This window comes from Ambystoma mexicanum, chromosome 4q (genome assembly GCF_040938575.1).
Source record: "Ambystoma mexicanum isolate Mex_15411 chromosome 4q, UKY_AmexF1_1, whole genome shotgun sequence".
Lineage (NCBI taxonomy): Eukaryota > Metazoa > Chordata > Amphibia > Caudata > Ambystomatidae > Ambystoma > Ambystoma mexicanum.
The window spans coordinates 682235755-682260518 of record NC_090928.1 but is presented as its reverse complement, the minus strand read 5'-3'; the positions used below and the strand labels follow the sequence as shown (position 1 = coordinate 682260518).

Sequence of the window (24764 nt, the reverse complement as noted above, 5' to 3'; positions counted from 1 at the left end):
GGAACAGAGTAATGAGGAGACTGTCTAGCTTTAACTTTTCTGATCAACTTACCAACCTCCAGGGACCCCCTCAAGGCGAAGCAGCTCATAAGCAGCCTGACGCCAAAAGGCCACGCCTAGACTTGACACAACCTAGTACCTCTACCTATCAAAACATATCTGACGACCTATACTATTTTGACACTACAGGTTCGCAGGACCCTGGCTCAATGGCAGACCAAGGAGACAGAGGATACAGACCAATATTATTATGATGATGAGTTATACACCATTAAATCTCCAGACAATATTGACCAACCTGTGGCTGATTTCCCTTGTGGATAGCCAGCTGCAGTATAATCTTTTAAAAGTTGCAGAACGTTTTAAAATTGATACCCAAGAGGCTCAAGTCGACAAAGATTTTGTAGAGGACATCCTCGGGGATAAGAGGTCTGCAGCACAGTTCATTCGACTGCTCCAATCAATCCAAAGGTGCACTCAGCCTTCTTTGCTTAACCCTCCGACCTGACGAGAGCAGTCAACTCTCGCATTGAGAAATTGTTTAGACCAGCCCCGACGGACCCTTTGTATATAAGGGGCAGCTAAAGCCTACCACAAAGAAAAGAGCGGGCACACCTTTAGTCTCTGCCGAAGCCCCTCCTGACAAAGGGAGCAAATTGATGTACACACTGGGCAGGAAAGTAACTTCTTTGGCTGCTTACTAAGTAAGGATAGCCAACAATACTATGCTCCTGGCAAGTTATAATTGCCACAAGTGGGACGAGATATCACAACAAATAGACTATGCCCCAGAGCCCCTAAAAACACAGCTTTTAAAAACAGCAGCTGAAGGTAAACGGGTGGCAACGTCAATCAGGATTCAAGCTGGAAACCCAAGCCACCCTTTTAAATATGCCAATGGAGCCTAGCGCTTTATTTTGGAAAGTGGTTGAGGACACACTAGAAAGTGCTAAAGAGGAGTATGGCACCCGCAAATCCCTGGGACTGCTAACAAACAAACTTTTTGTGCAGAGAGACACATTTAATACACACCGATTTTGAGGACAAAACTCCCAGCGGCCCTCCAACTACAGCCAGGGGGGGGCAGACTTCATCTCGGGGTTCCTCGCAGGGGCAATCCTCTCCAAAAAATTCAAAGTTGCCACAGAAGATCGAGAAGTAGAGGCAGATCCTCCTACAGAGGCTCCACCCCACCAAAGCAATGACCACCCACTCCAGCTTTATTCAAAGCCCTACAAGCCTTGCTGGTGCATCTAACAAGTCAAACAGTGCAAGCCCTCACAGACAGCACCACTGCCATGATTTACATACACAGGCAGGGAGGCACACACCAAGTCTGTCCAGGCTAGCCCAGAACATCTGGAAGTGGGCACTCCAGCAGAACATGTTTCTAATATCCCAACATGTGTCAGGGGAACTCGGTTCTCTAGCAGACTGTCTAAGCAGAGATCGCCTACCCAAAGAACACGAGTGGCAACTCAACTGAGACATTTTAAATATCATCTTTTCCCCTCTGGTGCTATCCTCCTTTTAGTCTTAAATAAGAAAAATATGTTGCTGTATTGCACAGAGACCCAAAATTAAAATATCAAATGAAGTGACAATCGTAATGAGAATGATCTCCTATTCAGTGGTCTGTTAAAAAATAAAATGATTAGCAAAATTGCTCCTTTTATTAGTACAGCCGATGCGTATTTCGACCAATCGGTCGTTCTCAAGGCTCTGTAGTTCCTATGTATCCATACTCAGGGATTTAACCCTGTTACTACAAATCTTGGTATCCAAACCTATGACAGTATGGTGATTAATGTTTTCTTCGGATATTGGAGGACTGATTTCAGTAGCACATTCTTGGGACCAAACGGTTCACAATAGAACCCAGAGACAGAGTAAAGCTTCCACCGAATACAGATTGCGTACTAGTACACTTCTAGGAAGGGGGATACTAGTCCACTTCCAGCAAGACTGGAATAAACAGAGGAAGAACCTATAAATCTAGGATACATAGGAACTGCAGAGGTTTGAGAACGACCGATTGGTCGAAACACTTGTCTGCTGTACTAATAAAGGAGCAATTTTGCGAATCAAATCATTTTTTTGAACAGATCACTGAATATGAGATCATTCTCATAACGATTGTTACTTCATATGTTTTCATTTTGGGTCTCCGCGCAATATAGCAACATATTTTTCTTAGGCTTCATTGGGGAGACGCCGGGAGGGGGGGGGGCTCTCTTGCTGTTAATGCAGCAGGAGACTGGCTGGTAAAAGAATGTATGGGACTAGCGCACACCCATTTGTTACTCCCTGTACTACAGTATTCTCCTTTTAGTCTTGTTTGCCACAAACCAAAACGCATAATGCCCAGACTTTGTATCCAGGTTGCCCTAACCCAGATCCAAGGGGAACGCACTTTGGATGAGCTGGTCAGGGAAATTTCCGTATGCTTTTCAACCGACTCCCCTCTCAGCAAAATAGTGCACAAAATTCACCAGGAACAAGCAACTCTAATCCTCGTTGCTCCAAAGTGGGAAAGACAACCTTTGTTTCCGCATCTGCTCAAACTGGCAATGTCCAACCCAGTGAAGCTCCCATGCCCAGTCAACCTGCTCACCCAACATTGGGGCGGGGGTGGGGGGGGAACGCTACACCAACATCCTCAATCTATGAACTTGACAGCTTGGCTCCTGAAGTCTTAGAATTTGGTCATTTAAAACGACCTCAAAGGTGTATGGAAATCCTCAAGGAGGCACGTAAACCTAACACCAGACACAAATGGAAAAGATTTGTAATATGGTGCCAGTCAAAAGATGTAAACCCGATTGAATGTACCCCATCACACATTCTTCACTACATGCTCCACTTACTAGACTCTGGCCTAGTATTCAATTCCATCAAGGTTCACGTACTATCTGCGTACACCACTTCACAAAACAAGGTGTCCTGGTGAAGTCCCTGTTGTTAAGGCCGTTTGTCTCCATAGCACCTGGAAGGTGATCACGTTTCAAAAAACACCATTCCTAGATGGATAGTGAAATGGATACAGCTCTGCTGCTCCCCATCAAATAAAAATCTGCCTTTTACACCAAGAGCTCACTCTAGCAGGGGCATAGGATCTACCTTGGCCTTTATTGCAAACGTCCCTCTGGACGCCATTTGCAAAGCAGCTACATGGAGTTCCATGCATACTTATACTCAGCATTACTGCTTTGACACACGTTCTAAAGCAGATTCACAGGCGGGACAAGCGGTGCTCAAACATCTATTTGCTGCTGTACCTTCTCACAACCCACCACCTTCTCCAGACACTGTTCGCTAGTCTATTCATAGCATGTGATCTAAGCAGATCCACAAGCCTCATAAGGGATACATGCGCCCACCCTTCCTTCCCCTGTGGAGAAGGTGCATAGATGTTTTCTGGCTTTATCTACTATTATCTGCTTTATCACATCTGTACTTGCACTCCACTTAAGGTCAGAAACAACTATCTGAGCGAACTCGATGCGTGAAGGACCATGGGTACAGGGGACATCACACTAGGGATAGGATTACTGGCACGCCCAGCTCGATGTTCCTTTTCGAGTTTTAAAAACAAAAAAAGGTAATACTCTGCGGCTACCACTAGATGTTGGCCTATGCATAGCGTGCAAATCCAAGCGGATTAAAGCAACAGATATAAAAGGTTTCAAAAATCCCTTTCACCTGAAATGCGAATGTAGGAAAGTCCATCCAGCGATGGCTACTAGGTGACATTGTGGAATGTGTGACTGGCCTCAAATGGACTTTCCTACTTGTATATGCCCACCATATCTTTCGTGTGTGTATATCCATTTGAGCCAAGTCACACCTTTCTTGGTGTTGTGGATATATATAATATATACATATATTAATTATAGGGCGGCAGTTGCCACCCTATGGTTAAGGTGAGCCGGATTCCCATAGGAACCCTTCAAAATTCTATTGTTAATAACTATTGATTTGAGTAACAGATTTGACTGAAATTCTGAATGTGATTAAGGACTCACCCCCCCCCCCCCGCCCCCCAGACTGCAAAGTTTCATAAAGATTTGTTTAAAATAAGTTAAGACGACACAGACATTTTTGTTTCCAAAAGTGCAGCCTACTTACCATTCATTTTCCCATGGACAAACAAGGTCCTTTTTTGCCAAAGCGCGCAGCCCAAATCTTTAGACAGATTTGGACCAGGTCTGAAACAACTTTGGCACGCAGCGTTGACTCAAGATCTATGCACGGTTTAGGGTTATATTGTGCAGTAGATATTTAAATATTTGACAGAGAAGGGCGTGCCCCCTTATCAAAAATAGTTGGCTATATCTTGGGGATTTACCCAAAACTGTGTTTTTAGAAATGAAACGGCTGCCATCTTGTTTTTGTTTCGATGCGAGAGATGACTGCAGCTATAGCCGAGGATATGGGAAAATGAAACGCATGGAAAAAAGCCATTTGCAGGTCCAAAAACATGCAAATGTCATCAGGCTAGAGGGCACCAAAGGGACATTTGGGATTTGGAGGGGGTCTAGGGACTGGGTTTGCCACATTTAAGCTTTCTGTAGCCTCGCTATAGCCGCGAAGAGCCAACATCTCAAAGAAAACTGCGTCACAGAAACAATGTGTGTTTGGGGAAAGGCAGAGGGCAGGGGAGGTGAGGAGGCCATTTGGGGAATGGGGGCAACTGGAACAGATGAGGGGGCGCTTGGTGAGGGTATGGGTGGGACAGGAAAGCCTTTTTGTTTTCCTGCCCTTTTTATGATTATTCGTGGCTATATTCAGGGCTACAAAGGACTACGGATGGCTAAGAGTAGGTCCGTGCCCACGGTTACAGTTTGTTTTATTTTAAGATCTTTTGACAGCTATAGTGACATTGGGGCGGGGGGAGTTAGGTGGGGGGCAAAGGCCATGGCCAGTGATATGAATGCCACCCAGGCCCCCATCCATTCAGTAACCAGGCCAGACCCTACTTGGCTTCAAAGTGAGGAAGGGACCAGCCTCAGACAATGTTGCCCGATAATCGTGCCAATGTTACAAGACCTCTTAGAGAAACAGACTGGCCCTTTACTTGCTTTGAAGCTAAGCAGGGTTGGTCCCGGTTACTGCATGGATGGGCGACTGAATGGACACCCAAATTATTATTTTTTAACTGTGCTGTCGGCCCTTGAGTTTTTTGCACTTAGACAATTTTTTTGCCTTTTGCTGAATTGCATTCTTGTATTTGTAGTCTGCCAGCCAATAATAAAAAAAAATAGATTTTATTTACAGCAACAGTGGGTTTCCCATCCCTGGGGTGAAGCCTGATTAGCTTCGAAGTGAGGAAGGGGTAAGCCCCCTAAGGCCATGTAGCTAACAAATGAGCCCACCTTAGAAGAACACTTTGAGAAACATGGTCTGCGGGGACTGGATCCTTCATTGCTTTAAAAGTGAGCTTTGTTGGTCCCGGTTACTGCCTAGTTGGGAGACAGTCCACAGTCCCGAATGCTGTGTTTGCTTAGATTTAAATATCTCATATCACACAGCATCTGCGCTTATTTTTTGTAAATTTTATTTTTAACCATGCTACTGTCAGTCCTTGAAAGTTTTGCACACACAGACTATTCTCCAGCATGTGGTCTGGCATGTATTCACATGCTCATGAAAAATCCCCCGTCGCCAGGTCGGGAATCCTCGGTAAAGAAGAAATCAGTATCAGTTTTGTTTCTGATCTGTCTTTCGCAGTAGTAACCAATCACTGGTCTCTGGGTCATACTGCCCCCAGCCAATGACCGCTCTCTCCCTAAGCCCCGCCTCTGGCAGCCATCTTCAGATTTTTACAGCACGCTCAAGTGTTGGGAGTCCTTGTGTTTAGCTGTCAAGCTTTTGCTGCATTCTCGTGCTTTTTCAAAGAGAATTTCAAATTTTTCGGTCAAATAGAGCCTCAAGCTCCACCGTCTTTACATCCGATTAACGGGGTTCCGTGTCAGATTTTCTACGCGCCCCAAGGGTGAAAACTTTGTCGAGTTACGCTTCTTGGGAGGACTCCAGAAGTTTCTGCGGCCTACCCGAACATGGCCCAGGAGAAAGGAAGCTCGACGTCCGGAAAGCCGTTCAGGGTTTGCCCTGGATGCCAGCTGCAGAATGTGTTCAAGGAGGACGAGCACTCGAAATGTCTCTACTGCCTTCATGAGGACAAAACGCACGTGGAGGAGGACTGTGCGTTTTGCAGGAACATATCGGAACGGACCATCGGGGACCGACGCCTTCGTCTCTCCAACTGGCTGGAACGAAAGAGCCTGTCAGGTGAGAAGAAGTCCAAGCGGTCTTCCAAGTCCTGTGAGGATGCCCCGGCGACGGGGGCCCAACAGAAGGCAAAGCACCACGAGTCCGCGGGTACCAGGAGCCCCGAACAATCGAGCTCTTTGGCTGCCAGGCAAGGGCGCGCCTTCCCCGGCACCATCAACCACGGGCCAACGCTCTGGTTCGGGGAAGAGGAAATCCGAGAACCCGGGAAAGCTTTTGGAGAGGCCCTGATCGATCTCGAAGATTCAGACCCCCCCCAAGGTGAAAGCCTCAAGCACGCCCAAGGTGGTGAAAGCCTTGATTTACCCGGCCAAGGCCCCTATCGAGGAAGTCGCGGTGGCCCTGGCGCAGCCTGTGGAGGCTACACCAGTGGAGGCGACCTCTGGCCCAGAGTCTCCCTGCGTCCGCGGAGGGAAGCCTCTTTCAGACCCATCGAAAAGACCCCCGTGAAGACCCAGGTGGAAAAAGAGGGGGGGGGGCGGCGGTGGCCATTGTGGACACGAACACAGCATGCGAGGAGGAGCTGGTAGAAGTCTTAGAGGGCCTCGACGAGGGCGTCGAAGAGGCCCGTCCGCACGGGAGGGATCCTGACGAAGGTGACGACGAGAGTGATGGCGGCACCGGTGAGGGTCCTAGTCACCCGTCGCTTCCGGAGCCGCAGGGTAACTCGGCGGCCATTGTGTTGGCAATACAATCCTCATGTTCAGAGATGAGGACGAGATTGCCCTTACCACCGATGGAGGATCCGGAACCAGGCTCCACAGAGGAGCCGGAGCCGGAGCCAGGCCCGGCGGGAAGCCCCCCGAGCAAGAGAAGACGGATCCATCCAGCCCCACATTTTCAGTCCTTGCGGCCTGCTCAGCCTTTACCCACGTCCACCCGTCCGTGGGGATGACACGGGAACGGACACGGCCACGATGGGTACCGACGGCAGTGACGACGGGATGGAGCTCCCATCGCTCCCAGCCCGAGGCTCCCCGCCTGACGAGATCGGATCTTTCCATGCAATGATCGTCAGGGCATCCAAGCTTTTTCAGCTCTGCCCCGAAGAGAAGAAGGAAGGTTTCCTTTACCAACGGCGCGAGGCCAAGAGGAATACAGTCCTCGCTGCGCCTCTACTGGATGACATCTCAGACGAGGGTATCACCCTTCTCAAGAACCAGTCTACAACGCCTGCCAAGAGGGATCGGTGCGAGAAGAAGTACCGAGTCCCCGACGCGGCCCCTTTGTGCCTTAGGGCACAACCGACCCCTGACTTGGTCGTCTCAGCGGCGGCCAAGAAGAAAGCGGTGGGGGCATCTGCCTCAACGTCGACTTCTCCGCCAGACGGCAAAGGAAAGAAGCTGGATGCAATGGGACGTCGAGTTATCTCGTTGGCGGCAACAACGATTAAGGCAGGCAATATTGCTGACACCGGTTTCCGCCAGCTAGGCAACATCGTTTGCCTTAGATGACAAGGATGGCTCAAGGTGACGGATTTCTGCCAGGAAGTACAAGCCAAGGTTTTGGACATGCCGTTCGACAGGAACAATCTGTTTGGGAAAACAGTGGATGAGTCCCTCCAAGCCATCAAGGCGAACACAGAGACAGCTAAGGCCCTAGGCGTTCTCCGGCAACGAAGGCCGTCCTTTCGGAGCACCGGAGGCAAGCAGGGTGCTTCCAAGGGATTCGGCAGTGGCTCCTCTACGTACTGCCAAGCGGCCCGCTCCTCGTCGCAGGAAGCCTATAGAGGACGAGGCAAGTCGGGTGGGCGCCGTCGTCGTTGCCAGGGAGGCCAAGGCGTCCTCCAAGCAAGATTGAACCGACAGCGGTGTTGGGCCCCCACCGAAGCACCCCGGTGGGAGGCCAGCTGGCGAAGTTCGTCAGCGTGTGGGAGTCCATCTCCACTGACCGTTGGGTGCTGGACGCCCTGGCCCGGGGGCACACCCTCGATCGAATTTCTAAAAAGTGTCCCTGCATTCCACCCGTGGCCAGGAAGGAAAAATTGCGTCCCTCAACTGCTATTGGAAGTAAGGGCGATGCTCAAAAAAGGTGCCATCGAGCTCGTCCCGAAGAGGCTCCGGGGCTCCGCAGTATACTCGAGGTACTTCCTCGTGGAAAAGAAGACTGGAGGATGGCGCCCCATCCTGGACCTGCGACGACTGAACAAGTACATCAAGGCACAGAAGTTCTGCATGGTCACCCTCCAGCACGTGCTGGGACAGCTGGAGGAGGGCGATTTCCTGTCGTCGGATTTGGAGGATGCGTACTTCCACATCCCCATTCTAAAAGGACACCGAAAGTTCCTCAGGTTCGTGGTCCAAGGACGGCACTACCAGTTTAAGGCCCTCCCGTTCGGTTTGAAGTCGGCACCCAGGGTGTTCACCAAGTGCCTTGCACCGGTGGCAGCGCGGCTGCGCCTGCAGGGGATCAAAGTCTACCCCTACCTGGACGACTGGCTCATCCGAGCAAGGACAAGGGAGCTTGCCGTAGATCACACAGCGAAGACCGTCCAGCTGCTCACAGACCTGGGATTCTCCATCAACTTTCCCAAATCCCACCTGGTCCCGTCACAAGTCGCACTGTTTCTGGGAGCCAAGCTCGACACAGTGGCGCGTCTGGCCTCGCCTCCAGAGGAAAGGACGAAGGCCATCCTGGGCAAGGTGCAGCATCTGCTGCCCACGGACGTGGCCAGGGTGAGGTCCATCAAGTCCCTCCTCAGGATGATGTTCTCCTGCATATATCTCGTGTGCCTGTGCAGGCTTCGGATGCGCCCTCTGCAAGAGTTCCTCGACGCCCGCTGGATCCAAGCGACGGGCAGCTTCGAGGACAGGATCCCGCTCAATGAGGCCTTCCAACGAGCGATCCGGTGGTGGGGCACCCGCGCTCATCTGATCATCTGACGGCGGGCACAGTCTTTCAGACCCCATCCCACCAGATAACGGTGATGACAGATGCCTCCCTGGAAGGGTGGGAAGCGCACACCGGAGAACTTCACGCGAGAGGCCTTTGGCTCCCGGAGGAGAAACCGCTTCACATCAACATCCTGGAGCTCCGTGCACTGTTCTGGGTCCTCGGGTCCTTTTTCCCGTCCCTCAAGGGCAAGGTGGTGAGAATCTTCACCGACAACACCACCACGATGTTCTACATCCGGAAGCAGGGAGGAATAGATCCCCAGCCCTCTCCAAGGAAGCCCAGGATCTGTGGCATTGGGCCATCGCCCAAGGGATGTTTCTGGTGCCCTTCCATCACCAACTCACTCAGCAGGGAGTTGCGCTCGTGCCACGAGTGGTAACTACGTCAGGATCAAGTGGATCGACTCTTCCGACGATGGGGAAAACCGCAGATCGACCTGTTCGCTACGGCGACTAACTCAGTGCCAGAGGTTCACCAGCAGGTTTCCCCAGCCGAGGAGCATGGGCGATGCTTTCTTGTTCCCCTGGGACGGCCTGTTCCTATAGCATTCCCTCCGTTGCTGTTGCTGCTCCGACTCGTCAACCAGCTCAAGAGGTCCTGGTGCAGGATGATCGTGGCCGAGGCAGATCTGGTTCCCGGACCTTCTGGACTTGTCAGCGTCCCCACCAGTCAAGCTGTCGACGGACACAGATCTTCTCTCCAGAGAAGTAGGCGCCATACTTCATCACGTCCTGGAGTCGCTGAACTTGCAGGCCTGGCTCCTGCAGCACTAGACTTTGGAGGGCACGATATCCCGGCTGATTGCAGAGGGGTCCTTGCAAAGGCCAGGGCGTCCTCAACTCTCAAGTGCTACGGACATAAGTGGAAGAGGATCTCTGTCTGGTGCTGTGCACAGAAGATTAACCCTCTACGGATTATGGCCCCTCAAGTGCTGCCGTACCTGCTGTCGCTGGCCAAGGCTGGACTGGCTCACACCTCCCTCAAGATGCATACGGGACGGGCGTCCTTGTGGTCCCATCGCCTGGTGAAGGAATTTATGAAGGAACTGTTCTGATGGTTCCCGCCGGTGAAGGCCCCTGCCCCGGAACTCAACGTGGTGCTTACCAGGCTCATGGGGGCGCCATTCGAGCCCCTGCATTCGGCACTGTTGAAGTTCCTGTCGTGGAAGACTGGGTTTCCTGTGGCCATCACCTCCGCGCGACGAGTGGGAGAGATCCTGGCCCTATCCTGCAAGCCTCCAGACTTTTCACAACACGAGGGTGGTACTGAGGATACACCCCTCTTTTATGCCCAAGGTGCCGTCGGACTTCCACCTCAACGAGCCCTTGGTGTTACTTGTTTTCTTCCCGTTGCTTTCGTCACAAGCCAAGACGACTTTGCACTCACTGGATGTGGCTAGAGCGCTGAAGTTCTACGTGGACCGCACGAAGAGTTTTCGGAAGACATCACAGCTATTTGTGAACTTTGGACCTGTGAACCAAGGGAAGGCTCTCTCGAAGGCTTCCATTTCCAGATGGCTCTCCGGCTGCATCATGCACTGTCATCAGTTGGCAAACCGACCGTTGCCTGGCCGTCCGAGAGCCCATTCGATCAGAGCTATCGCTGCTACCACGGCGTTCTTGTCTGATGTGCCCCTGCTGGACATCTGCAGGGCTGCTACGTGGATGTCGACGCACACCTTCACGAGATTCGACCGGGATTCCAGGGAGGAGTCTAGGGTCGGCCAAGCAGTGCTGCACAACCTGTTTGTCTAAGGTGAGCCTGGTGAGGAGGTAAGAATTGCTTAATGTTGAGTTTTTGATGTAATGCTTAATATTGAGCCTTTGCCACCTCCCGTTGGTTGTGCATGTGTGTACTGCTATGTATTCTTATATTCATGAGCATGTGAATCCATGCCAGACCCCATGCTGGAGAAGGAAAAAGTTACTTACCTGTAACTGTTCTCCAGCATGGGTCTGGCATGGATTCACATGCAAACCCTCCCTCCTACCCCTCTGTGGCTCTTCACTTGGTCATACTGCCACTTTGCGTGCTACCAAATCTAAAGATGGCTGCCAGAGGCGGGGCTTAGGGAGAGGGCAGTCATTGGCTGGGGTATGACCCAGAGACCAGTGATTGGTTACTACTGAGAAAGACCGATCAGAAACGAAACTGATACTGATATTTTCTTTACTGAGGATTCCCGGCCTGACGACGGGGAATATTCATGAGCATATGAATCCATGCCAGACCCATGCTGGATAACAACAGTTACAGGTAAGTAACTTGTTCCTTTTTTGCCTTTTGCTGAATTGCATTCTGATATTTGTAGTCTTCCAGTCAAGATGGGGGAGGGGGAATCATTCCACAATTGTACTCTTTTTTTGCAAACATAGTTCTGTAAGGATTTATATATTTGAGTGACACTATGGTATGTGTACTTTTCAAGTTAGCTTTATAAAGCAGAGGATTGTTCAAATCCATACACGGGGGCAGGGGGGTTAGTAGGGCAAATGATGAGATGGCAAATAAGTTATGAGTGTTTGCCCACAATGTGGCAGGAAAGTTTGCAATCCTGGACACTGGTGCAGTTATTTTCCCTTGATTGTGGCTGCTTTTCAGGTCACCAATAAAGGACACATGGGTGGACTGTAACTTTTGGGGTCAGACTCAACCCCATTGTGTTTTTTTTTTTTGAGGTTTGCAAGCTTGCTCGAGCATTTGGCTACCAGGATTTTACTCTGGTTGTCATGTTTCCAGTGCAGACGGCCAACCACAAACATTTGTTTGTGATTTTGTTTTCCATGGAATATTTCACTACAGCTTGCTGGGTTTAAAAGGTGCACACCTTTTATACTTTGCCAGCATATTTATTGGCAGAGTTCCTCTCTCAGGTTATTTCTCTGGTGTTCATTACATCATCAGTGCTGTTTTGTCCTGCACACTTTCTTCTAAGGCGAAGGTCAATTGAACTAAATCTGTGTATTTCACTTTTTGATGGTCACTTACTGTGTGTATATTCGTGGGTGCCAGTTTATGATTCTCGCTATGGGTGCAAAAGTACGTGGGCGTATGTTACTCTTGCAGCTGATTTTTTGAATTTATTTTTTATTACCATTCTGTGCTGCTTAAATGCAGTTATTTGGGGTTGTGCGATATCACAACAGTCCCAAGAGATCGGCCATAAACCAAGGGGCTTGGAGCACACTGCTTAACCAAAGTGTCTGATCCTCAGCAAATAATTTAATCTCTGTGCGCATTGTCTAAAAACATTGTGTTCTCAAAGCCTGTAATCTTTTATGCGTAACAATGCTATCAAAACGGGACAAAATCGGTTTGTGATTGATGAACGTCCTTGAGTGATGGATTGCAAGTGTTTTAAAATGTAGAGTGACTCTGCCCACCGGCCATGGCCAGTGGTCTGGTAGCATTTTAAAGTGGACAGTGCTGGCAGTGCCCACTGACCATGGGCGAAGACCATGCTAGTTCAGGAAGCGTTCTAAAAATCTATGGAATTATAAAACCCTTGAAATTCAAGGAAAAAACCTTAGTAGCAGGGACATTGAGGTGAAAATTTAACGCAACAAAACCCCTGAAATTCAGCAAGAGCCACCTTAACTTCACGCCCCCTGTTACGCAGCCTATGACCACAGTGATGACAGCACAGATAACGTTTTGAACAACCTTTAACATGGGGGTTTTCCATTCATGAAAGAAAAAAATAATAATAATAATGGGGCCAAATGTCTTACAATTGGCTGCTTCAATTTTACCAATATTGAAGTTAAAAAAAAAATATATTCACTACGGAGCTGTTCATGAAGAATTCTGAAATTTTGCATGCAGAGGTGGCTACCTCGAAATTTCACTGGAATTTGTTTCAGATTTTATTTTGTTAATCTTAACCTTTTCTATACCATGCGTTACCACAATGAGATATCAATAAATAGAATTCTTAGCTAAGAAACAAAAAAAAGTTGCACATAGAACATAAGTTCTCTTGCGGTTTCAGATCTGCATCCACATAGGAGGACCAAACGAACATAGTAAAACTCTATACATGACAAATGCTAACAAAGCCAAATGAAGAAAAATAATCTAGAGTTAAGCCTCCACGGGCATACATTGTATGTCTTAAATTTCAAAAACAATACAAAAAAAAATACTCTTCTTTTCTTCTCAACATCCCAAATTACTTCATGGTATATCACTCTGTGATTACCTCAGCATTTCATTATGCTTTTTCAATTAAACCAAGCGTTTTAAAATCCTTGTTCCTTCATTTCTTCCTGGCATAAGAAATTGAGTTAATGAATACAGAATGTCTCTGCGAACTCTGTTGGCTAGTGGCTCCTTTTTTGTGACTGCTTATCCACCTCCACCATCTGAAATCTAAATTTCATAATCTGGTTACACCTCTCCTTAATGTTTTGTTACTGGTGTTTATGGACTATATGTGTTACTATTTGCTCGACGTTCATTTCCTTTTGGTTTAGCTCTTCTGGTCAATGGCCTACTTAGTAGCACCCCAAATGCGGTAAACCATGTTTTGTTTCATGTATCGCATAATATTTGATCCGAGTCTTCTCCTGTTGTAGGACGAAATACTATTCCCCCTTTGTGACATTGTTCAAATTGGTGCGATTAAAGTATGGAAATGTGTCTATTGTTTGCATGTGCTGATGCTCAATTTGGATACAGTGAAATAAAAATGAAATGAATCAATGAGTACTCATGGCTACTTTTTTGGACAATATTTTGATCACTATTGAGCGCTTCCAAGCATGTAACGTTGGAGCGACGTCTGCATGCAAGAACGTGTTGTCACCCCTTCACTTCGCTTCTTACATCTGCCCCGAGGGGCTCATAACTGGGTGGCTGGTCACTCATAAATAGTTGAAAACAGTTACATTTGTGAAGTAAGCTGTGCCCACCTTTTAATACTGCCTTTACATTTATATTCGTTTTTTATGCATACAGGAAAGGCCTCTTCAATGACGCAAACATCTGCAACAATGGCACCCCAAGTAACATTTCAAGTGAGAGCGTCTACTATACCAGGTACTGTGAACTTTTTCTATTTATATTCGATTGTTTTGCACTTGGTCACGGAGTGAGCCTGTTTGAAATTATTAATTTGAAAGACGTTTCTAAAATCAGATTAAAGAAAAATCTGCAAGGAAGGTATTCAGAGTACATTTTTAATGGCAGAGCGCCTTCTGTCTCACAGCTTTATTTTGTGGTGTAACGAAATCTGGCTGCCTACCAACCTTTCATTGCATTGGGATTCGTTGATCTAAAAAGGCCATCAGCCAAGCAGAGTAATTTTTGAGTACTACAACTTTGAATATTGTAAAAAAAATGCATGCTGTAAAATAGGTTATTTGGTCAAATCTAAACGTAAATATTCTAGGGAGCATAAATTCCCGTTTGCATTGGGGCCTTTTTATTTTGCGCAAATAAAAGCTGTTATAACCAAACACACAGCACACCATTTCTTACTCTACAGGAGTCAATTACCACTAGTTAGTGATGGATGCAGATGTTGGTGCTTAGGAGCCCTTTTTCTGAAGCTTTTGTCCAATACCAGTCCGATATATGATAGGTTATTTATAACGCACTTAATACCCAGAGGTTTCTAAGCGCGGACCTTGGAGTCTAACCTGTGGTGCTCAGTGTCGTCTTGCTTCCAAGGCGAGCACTTTGCCCCTGAGCTATCCTCCCGAGACTGTATAGGAATTACAAACACACATTATAGCCCACTTTACGAGGATCGGGCCAACAGATTAGTGAGTATGGTGTCAATCACCAATGCAATCAGCACCAAGGATGATAGGCCTGTAAACCCGCCAAAGGCAGAATGCACAAAGTACTCACACCCAATTAAAACCGAGTGAAAGCCCAGAAGGAACTAACTGACACGAAATTGTGAAAAAAGACTGGGGCCATTTTTGGAAAATTGTTCCCCTTGGGTGCTGTTACTGCAGCTGAGAAATTGGCCTGCAGATGCATGGCACAAAGGTAGTAAAAAAGAAACTGCTGCCACCAACCATTCAAGTCGGTTATTGTAAACGAATGCTAAAATGAGACGTGGGATAAGGAGTTACTATTTAACCCCCCAGCACTCTAGACGGGGTGGTGTGTGCTGGACCCACAAAAGAAGAGGTAAGTAAGACAAGTCCTCTTACTATTCTTGGGAACAGTAGTTCACCCAAGAAAATGTAGTTCAGCATTGAGAAGTTCAAGGGACTACCCAGTGGCACTGCACAAAAGGTGCTGTGTGTCGCAATACAAAATGTAGATGCTTATGTAGTTTACCAGACTCCGTTAAACAGTAAGAAACACAAGAATCCTAGTCAGAAAGAACACATGAGTGATTAAAAAGTCCCACTCACTCAGGAGTAAAAATTTAAAAGCCCTGAGTCCAGCAAAAGAGCTGGGTGTTTCTAAGGTTAAAGGGTAGAATTGTAATTTCTGTGCCAATTCCCAACACTCGTCACCCCCCTGCCCCCCAGACTAAGTGACATGAGGATTTCATCCACTCCTGGATGAATCTTTTGTTCCAGCCGTTCATTCTTTCTGGAGAGACCATTAACATTTTGGTGATTGTACCCTGACCTATGCTCAATGGTAAAATCAAGCCCTTGCAGGCTGATAGACCAAATCAGAAGTTTTGGATTTTCCCCCTTCATTTGCACTAACCATCTCAAGGGTTGGTGGTCAGTTTGAATATACAATAAAGGTTTGGATATAATCGGTAGCTCTTAAGACTGGAGATTTGCAGATGGCCTTTTTCAGCCCTTCAAATGCCTTGGCATATTCATCATTCCATCTGACCACCTTAGGAAATTTTGGAGAGGAAATGACACTTGGGGGACAAGCTATGTTCTTATAATTTTCAATAGAATTACAGTCGTACCCAGTGAGATCTAGAAAGTCTCCCAATTGGGTTTGAGTAGTGGGGTGGCCCACTCCTGTACAGGTTGTACTATCCTAGGCAAGGGCCTAATCTCACCTTCATCTACCTCATGCCCAAGGTAGGCCACTTTGCTCTGACCAATTTCACACTTACTTGCCTTTATGGTCAGATGTTCAAGAGCCTGCAATACATATCCTAAGTGGTGAAGATGGTCTTCCCAAGTGGGGCTGAACTCTGCAATGTCTTCCAAGTATGCCTTGCAGAAGTCCTCTAACCCATTCAGAACCTGCTTCACTGTTCTTTAGTCCAGAATGTATAACCCTAAATTGGTATAAGCCTCCTGGGGTGAAAAATGCAGTTTTCTCCTTGGCATGATCTGTCAGTGCTATTTGTCAATAGCCTGAGGTCAAATGTACCGAGGAACTTGGCACCTCCAAGTTGATCCACCAGCTCATCTGTCCTTGGTTAAGGATGGGCATCAGTCTTTCTGATTGCATTCAGAGCCACACATAATCTCAACTCTTTGGTTCCTGCTTTTGGTACTAGTACAACTGGACTCACCCATGGACTGGTAGGTGGCTCTATAATCCCATGGTCAAGCATCTTCTTTGTGAATTCTGACCTGATCTGACATTCCGTAGCCCATGATTTTGATGGGGCGAATGTTACCAGCGAGTATATCATGCTGGCCCCAAGGGATAAAGCCTGGTGTCAGTGAAAACAGAGAGGCAAACTGAGTCAACAAACCTTGCACTCCTCCTGTTGCTGCAGAGTCAGATCTGAAGAGAGTTTAACTCCTTCAATTGTCTCACCTGACAGGTGTCCCCTGAGATCAGGGAGAAGCTCACTCCCCCCCTCATCTTGATCAGATGCTAGAAGCAAAGCTCCTAGTTCTGGTCTAGAGACATGGGCCTTCAGACCATTAGTGTGAAAATATCCTAGGGGCCTCCTTGCGGTTGCCCAAGTCCACTAAAAAATGAACCTCTCCAAGTTTGCCTAAAACTTTGAAGGGTCCAATCCATTTGTCTGTAAGGCTCTCTGCCTTGTAGGAACCATAACTAGTACGTTCTGATCTGGAGTAAACTGCACCATGTTGGCCTTATGGTCATGCCAATGTTTGAAGCATCTAAAAAATGTGAAAGCTGGTCAGGCTCTAGTCGGTCATCAAGAGTACCATCCTCCTCCTGAGGCCTAGTACATAATCAGTGACACAGACTGGCTTTAGGGACGGAGGACTCTCCAAACCTCTATGATCAGGGCCAAAGGGCCTCTGATAGGATGACCATATAGGAACTCAAAGGGGCTGAAACCCACTCCAGCTTGAGGCACCTCTATATATGTAAATAGAAGGCATGGCAATAGAAGGTCCCACTTTCTTTCTCGGAGTTCCTCTAAGGCACCTATTATGCTCTTCATCGTCCGGTTAAACCTCTCTACCAGCCCATTTGTTTGTGGCTGGTAGGCAGTTGGGAACTTGTAAGTTACTCCACAGTTTTCCCACATGGTCTGAATGTAGTGGGACATAAAATTTGACTCCATGTCAGAAATAACTTCCTTAGGAAACCCAACCCTGGTAAAAATACCAAGGAGGGCCTTAGCCACTGCTTGGGCAGTAGCCGTTCTCATAGGTATTGCCTCAGGATATCTGGTAGCGGGGTCTATCACAACCAATATAAATCAGTTGCCCGAGGAAGTTGGAGGCTCTAGTGGACCAACAATGTCAATCCCCACTCTCAAAAGGAACTCCCACCACTGGTGGCAGGGTGGGCACTAAAGGTGCCACATTCCTGGAACCACTCTGGCAGGTTTGGCAGCTCCTACAATGTTATCAACATTTCCACCCATCTTGGGCCAGTAAAAGTACAGAGGAAGCGTTTGGTCTTTTTGGAACTCAAGTGACAAGCTAGAGGGATCTCGTGCTAGTTGTGGGAGCTAGGATCTCAATTCCTGGGGTACTACCAGTCACCATAAGTCCCCTGGGGTAGATTATGTAGGCTCACTGGAGAGGAGACATCCTCCCAGTAGTCCTTGCTTACCTGGCTCTTGTCTTTCCAGCTGGGAGGTTGTCTGGTGCCTCAGGCCTTCTCGAGAGGAACACTTTCTTTGTCCTCTACTGAAATCTGCCATAGAGGGTCCGCCTTCTGCAGGCAAAGCCTGCAGCTCAGGATGGCCTCTAGGATCCAGATCTTCTAAGCAGGGATGGACCTCCACCAGCTCTTTCTCACCAGTAGATGGCTCTTAAGGAGTTGGTTCGTCCACCCAATCAGCTTCAGCTGGGGACAGTGTCACTGGGGTCATCTCGGACTGTCCTCTGGAGGAAGGCCCTGTTTTCAGAGCAGGTTTGAGTTTGAGACACTTTCTTACCAGAGACTCTGGATTTCTCCTTAGTCTGTTCTTTCTTGAAGTGGAAAGTTATCCTGCCTGCTGGTTTGAGATTCTGGATTTCTCCTTGATCTCCAACTGAGTCTCTCAAGGCTGCCTCTCTGGCCAATCCTGTCAGCTCCTGTTTCTTTTTGCTGGGAAGCCTGGGGGTGCTGGAGACTGTTCCAAGAGCGCTTAAGTCATTAACCAACAGGACTCTTCCTGGTACTTCGGCTTGCACACTAACCAGAGTTCTCACAGTCATGTTATTGCACTGGATAAAGGCTGGCAAAATGGGAACTATTTGGATAGGGCCTCCAGCAGGTTTAGTCGGACCTTTTGGGTGCCTTAGCTACATCCTCAGGTTTGAAGAAACTCTCAGCCACTGTAATGCTGGCCCCCGTGTCTTTGATGGCAGGAGTCTCCTGGCCATCTACAAGTACACTATACTTGTAATATTCTTTTGTGTTGTCAGGTATGGTGTTAATACACATCTATATTCTGTTGTTCCACATACCCAAGCACACTAAAACATTAGCTTGAGATCCAAAGGGTTTTTCAGCTAATAGGTGAAGGTGAGCATTTGTCATTGGAGCTTCATCCACAGGACTGAAGGCTAAGGAGACACTGTGGGCCGCTGAAGGTTTACCTTAGCATCTGGGATCCCCTTTCACATGGACACCAGTCCCACAAACCACACATTTACCATCAGGGATAGGGGTTCTGGTAAGCTCCCTCTGGCTTGGCTCCAGAGGTTTCAGTAGCCCTATATGGCTTCTCTTGGTATTTACTTTTATGGTTGTGGCTCTCTTTAGGTGGTGGAGGATTATACTCGTCTTTTACTATCTATTTTGTGCTTTTCCCTCTCGCATCCTTTTTCTGAGTTCCACAGAATCCTTATGAGTGGTCCTGTTGGCTACCCATAAGTCAGCAGCTTGACCAGTCCTCTTGGGATCAAGTTCCTTGGAGTCAGCCAGGTGTTGTCTGAGCTCAGGAGAGCAGGCATCAGAAATGGTCTCTAGTAAAATAAAAATGTCTCATTCCTTCAAAGAAGTTCACTTTGTAACCCTTAACCCAACCATTATAACTTTACCAGGCATTCACAAACTCATGTAGCTCAAGGTATACCATCCTTCTTTTTATGATCTCTGAATCTTTTAAGGTATTGAGAAGGAGTCTTCCCAAACCTGGCTATAAGAGCCTGTTTGACTAGTTCATAACCTGTCCTATCATTATCATTCAACTCCATAATAGCATCACCCCCATTCTGGGGAAGCTTAGACATGATTCATGCAACTAAATAATTCCCACAAATAGTTTGCAAACCATAGGTGAATTCAAAAGTACTCAACAAATCCAACACATCAAGTTTAGGATCATACATACTTAAAGCCTCCTTTGGTAGACAAGGTCTCTTGGGACTAGTAGACTGAGTAGACCCTGTGAAGGAAGCAGAATCAAGGGACATCTTTTTCATACCATACTTGTGCAGCATTTCCCTCTCTCTGAGCCTTCTCTCCTTGTCTTTGTTCTCCGACTGTACTGCAAGTTTCTTGAATTCTAGTTCCCTTCTCATTCTTTCAAGTGAGAGATAGTATGGGCTTACATTGTGACTAACTAGGGATGCAATAGGAGTTTGTGGAGGTACAGGAGAAGGCTGTGGCAGTGAGTCGCTCACTCCGTGAGGATCCTCCTCACCTTCTGACCCATTTGTCAGATTGGAGCTAAGCGCTGAACTATCAGTCCCATCAATTCCCTCCAGATCAATGTTGGAAGTAGGGGTTATGTGCTTACTTCCAGGATTTTAGTGATTTAACAACTTTGTAATCCACTCATTTTCTCTTCCCTTTAAAATCAGTTCCCTTGTTCTACATGCATCTCAATTGCTCCATTGTAAGTGCAGTAAGGGACAGTTCATTAAAATGATCAATTTTTGGCATTTTCCTGTTACAAGTTTACTTTACTTTTTGGTGGATCTAGCCTTGTGGATGTTTTATTTGGGCACAAGTACACCCAATAGTCATGTCCACGTAATCCACTGTACACCAATCCCAACGCCTGTCACCAGTGTTTGGTAAGAAATTGTAGAGTGCAACTGGTGTGGGGCTTTACAAGACTTGTCTCTTGGTATTAGATAACCCACCTTTTAATATAGGCCTGTACTTCACAAGTTGTTAGTGTGACTGAGCAGCCATGCTTATCTTAAGAGGAGTGTTGTGAGCTGTACAATGAAATTAGTAAATACAGGTATCCAATTAAACACTAGCACTTTTATTTATATAGTGCTTGTACACAGATGAAGTGCTTCAAAGCAGGAAGGGAATACAGTCATTATTCTTAGGCCTTGAAGATTCCGAATGATCTAAACAGAAAAACTAGAATGGCCTGATGACATTTCTCCTAGTGCAAGTGCCTGAAGTGGTACAGTTGAGACCATGCTCTGTATGGGGGGAAGGGGGCAGAAAACACTGGGGGCCGCGGGGGACAGGACAAACTAACTGGTCCTAGTACATTTAGTTCATGCATACGCACAGACGGAGGTGTAGATATGGGGGCGGAGGCTGCCAGTGCAGAGAGGTTGCCGGCTGAAGGAGTGCAAGCTGAAAGTGCAGTAATGTTTTACAAAGTGCAGCGGCCTGGAGGCAAGTGCAAAAGACTGGCGGGGGAGCCTGGGATCTGTAGGCTCTGGAAGTGAACCAGGCAACCAGTCAGCGAAAACTGGACAGAGTTAGGGAGGACAAAGGAGGGTGGATGGAAAATAAAGGGGTTGGCAGGGGAGAGGGAGAGAGGAGGAGGAGGAGGAGGAGGAAGAGAAAGTGGCTCACCTGCAGAGAGTTGGATGAAGCCGAGCAGATGCCTCTAGAGGGAGAGTATTTAGGAAGAGTGTTTTAGATAGTTTGGGCTCCTCCCCCAGAAAGCCTTGTGGATTATGCAGAAGGTCTTGAACTTGATCCTTTCAGCCACAGGGATCCAGTGGAGGGATTTCAGTGCCAGTGAGATGCGGTCCCAGGGCTTGAGGCCAAGGATAAGTCTTGCGGTTTTGTTCTGGATGAGTTGTAGAGGATGGAGATTAGCCATGTAGATATTGAAGTACCAGGTGGAAAGGTTAGATCCCCGGGGGACACCACAAGTAGAGAGTGGTGGAGGAGGGAAAGGGCCTGAGTAAAGAAGGCAAGCTACGCCAGGGCCTGGTCTGTAATGTCCAGGGTATCGCAGAGACGGATGATCAGGATGTTGTGGTTTACCATATTGAAAGCAGAAGAAAGGCTGTAGTATAAATATTCATTTATATATACACAAGGATAATTGGACAATCTTTTAAAAACAGCAACTAATACATTAATCCCAAAGTTAGGCGTCAGTTCAACAAGAGCAATAAAGTAGGTGAGTAAACTTTTCTTATGTTATACAAATTGCAGCACACTGAGTGACATCATTTGAGGTCAGTAATAACACTTACATATGATCACCATTACAATATTGTGTTTTAAGGAGGGAAAAGTTAATCAGATCAGAACATATTTTGAATGTAGAAAAACAGATTCTCCCAGAGGGATGTAGGCAGTTTTCTATTCCAACAATAATGAGGTGGCCTTTAGGGAGCCAGGACAGCCAAAGTCAATGGGCCACTTCAAAGTTCTGATGCACGTTTCCTAGAATAGTGTTTTAAAATAGTCAGTGGTTCAATAGAAAATCACAGCAGCTCAAGAGGAGCCACCTTTAAGAAGCCCAAGCTGGGAGACCAGTGCAGGTGAGATGAGGTCAACTCAAAAGGGTTTAAAATGGTACTCCCCAAGCTACAAAGAACCACAATATGCAAAAGGGTAGATGTACCCCGAAGCCCCACAGTACCTGAGAATTGAATTTGTTCCAGCTTGATGCCTTCCTGTTGCAGTGTAGCAGAAGTATCACGAGGGGGGAGCCTGTTATCCAAGTAAACAGGGTTTGCCCTAACGATCACGTTTTAACACAAAGGCAAAACACCTCTGTGTAGTGGTACAATGTAACAGGCTTCACATTCAAACAGTGTTCATAAAGAAAGAGGGACTGAAAGTACATCCACTAGTAGAGACACAAGGATAGCATGATTTTCTAACTACTACTGCCGATTTGATGACTAAATCTAGATAGCCCTGGTGTGCCGCTTATCTAAAAGTGGATAGGAAAAGAATGGAAGAACAGTATATTGTCTGCTATGTACTTCTAGGCTCACGGTCTAGTGAATACATGCCAAATCACCCTCTTCAAACCACTCTTTCATTCATAATTAAAAAGAACTATGGCTTTGTTCAGCTGCCTATTATAGGTACAAATCAATTCATTAGCCTGTAGACGTACTGAAAACTTTCCCTAGCGTCTCTAAGGTTAAAATAGTGTTCATTGTAACACTAGCCTTAGTGTGCTATAATGAAGACACTAGCTCTGGGCTCTCTCAGGATCCAGGTGACTTGTTATGGTCCATGAAGAGATCAGAGTGAAAGCTGCTTGATTGGGTGTATATGCTAGCACCCCTATTGCAGCCCCTGCTGTCTACCAGTTTCAGTGGTGTGTATTTATTATGACCACTTTCTTCAGGTCAGTCTTCAAAAACGAACAGTGATATACTCGCTGGTATCTCAGAAAATTGACAAGTGTTGGATATATTATCACACAGTCCTTTATTGCCATATGTGAGAGACTCGGGGCGGGACCCTGCAAAGAGAAAAAAATGCAGGATCACAGCATTGTTGCAACACTGAATTAATTAGATGGGGTCGATGCGCATCAACTTGCATTCCCTAATCAGTGTGTTTCAAACTCTTGTTCCTGGTCCTGGTCAAGATTCCCTGCTTCTGGCGGGTCCTCTGGATGCCCACAAAGCTTTGCCCAGATTCGCACTTCTGAAGACAATGCGCCCGATGGTCCGGGGTCCCCGGGCATTGGGATTCTGTAGCTTTAGAAAGTCACAACAAGTCGGGGGTTGTGCCAAAATGAAGCTTGTCTCAATGCTAGTTGGTCCCACCAGCCCAAGGGAGGAAGTTGTCCCTTGCAGGTCTTCCCAGTCGCAACAAAAAACAGGGTCAGCACAACTGCAGGGCTTCACCAGGTTCAGGAGGATGCTTATCATGTCTCTTCACGTCGTCTTCGTTGGGTGTTGTCCTCCAGTGGTCGACTCTCCTCTAGTCCCAAAAACCTCGCCTCCCGGACAGACTGCTAGCCAATCGAAACTGGTTTCACTCAGGCACACCTAGAGAAAAAGGACAAGGAAGTTTTGGGAACCTCCCTCACTTCCTGCCTTTCCACACAACTGGAGCCTGGGTGGGTTTCAGGGCTGAAGCCCGCCAAAGGCAAAATGCGCAAAGGACTCCAATCCGATGATTTAAACAAGAGTAGGAACTAACTGACAAGAAATGGTAAAAAAGATAACCAGGGCTATTTTGAGAAAATGTTCCCCCTTGGGTGCTGTTACTACAGCTGAGAAATCCGCCTTGCAGATACATGGCACAAAGGTAGTAAAAAAGAAACCACTGCCACCAGCCATTCAAGTTAGTTAGTGAAACAGAATGTTACATGAGATGTGGGACAAGGAGTTACTATGTAACCCCCCAGCACTCCACATAGGGTGGTGTGTGCTGAATCCACAAAAGAAAAGGTAAGACAAGTCCTCTTACTATTGTTGGGAACAGTAGTTCACCCAAGAAAATGTAGTTGAACATTTAGAAAAGTCCAAGGGACTTCTCAGCGACGCAGCACCAAGGGTGTTGTGTGTCACAATGCAAAACCCAGATGCCTATAGAGTTTAACAGACTCCATTAAACAGTAAGAAACACAGAAATCCTAGTCAGAAAGAACACAGAGTGAGGAAAATGTCCCAGGCACTCAGGAGTAAAGTCTAGTCCAGAAAAAGAGCTTGGAGTTGCTAAGGTTAATGGGAATGGCCCGTTTGAGCATCCACTTATAGATTATGTGGATATGTTGCAGACATGCAACATATATGGGTACATACTGGTTGTGGTATGTCCTTTTCTAGATGGATTGAGGCAGGCCCATGTACGCACTACGATGCCATATGTGCTGCCAAGTTCCTCATGCATGAGGTGTTTCCAAGCTGGGTGTGTGCGAAGGTCTGTGGTCTGACAATGGACCACATTTTGTAAATGAACTATTTGAACTGGTCACTCTTTTAGGTATAAAGCACAATTTCTCTTCTGCCTATCACCCACAGGCGAATGGGATTTGTGAACATTTAAACTGACGCCTTAAGGAGAGGATAGCAAAAATAAAGATCACTTTAATGGAGGGGTGGTACATTGCCTACCCCTTGCACTATGTGCACTGC

General features: G+C 47.1%; 1 protein-coding gene across 2 annotated transcripts in view; it reads left to right on the top strand.

Annotated features, from left to right (window-relative positions):
• Positions 1-24764, top strand: part of GPCPD1 (glycerophosphocholine phosphodiesterase 1) — a 1217556-nt gene that overhangs the window by 48294 nt on the left and 1144498 nt on the right. For both annotated transcript variants that reach the window (XM_069608267.1, XM_069608268.1), the window contains exon 2: positions 14146-14226. In XM_069608267.1, the coding sequence (XP_069464368.1) occupies positions 14160-14226 (67 nt within the window). In that variant the 5' untranslated portion in view covers positions 14146-14159. The remainder of the gene's footprint in view (positions 1-14145; positions 14227-24764) is intronic.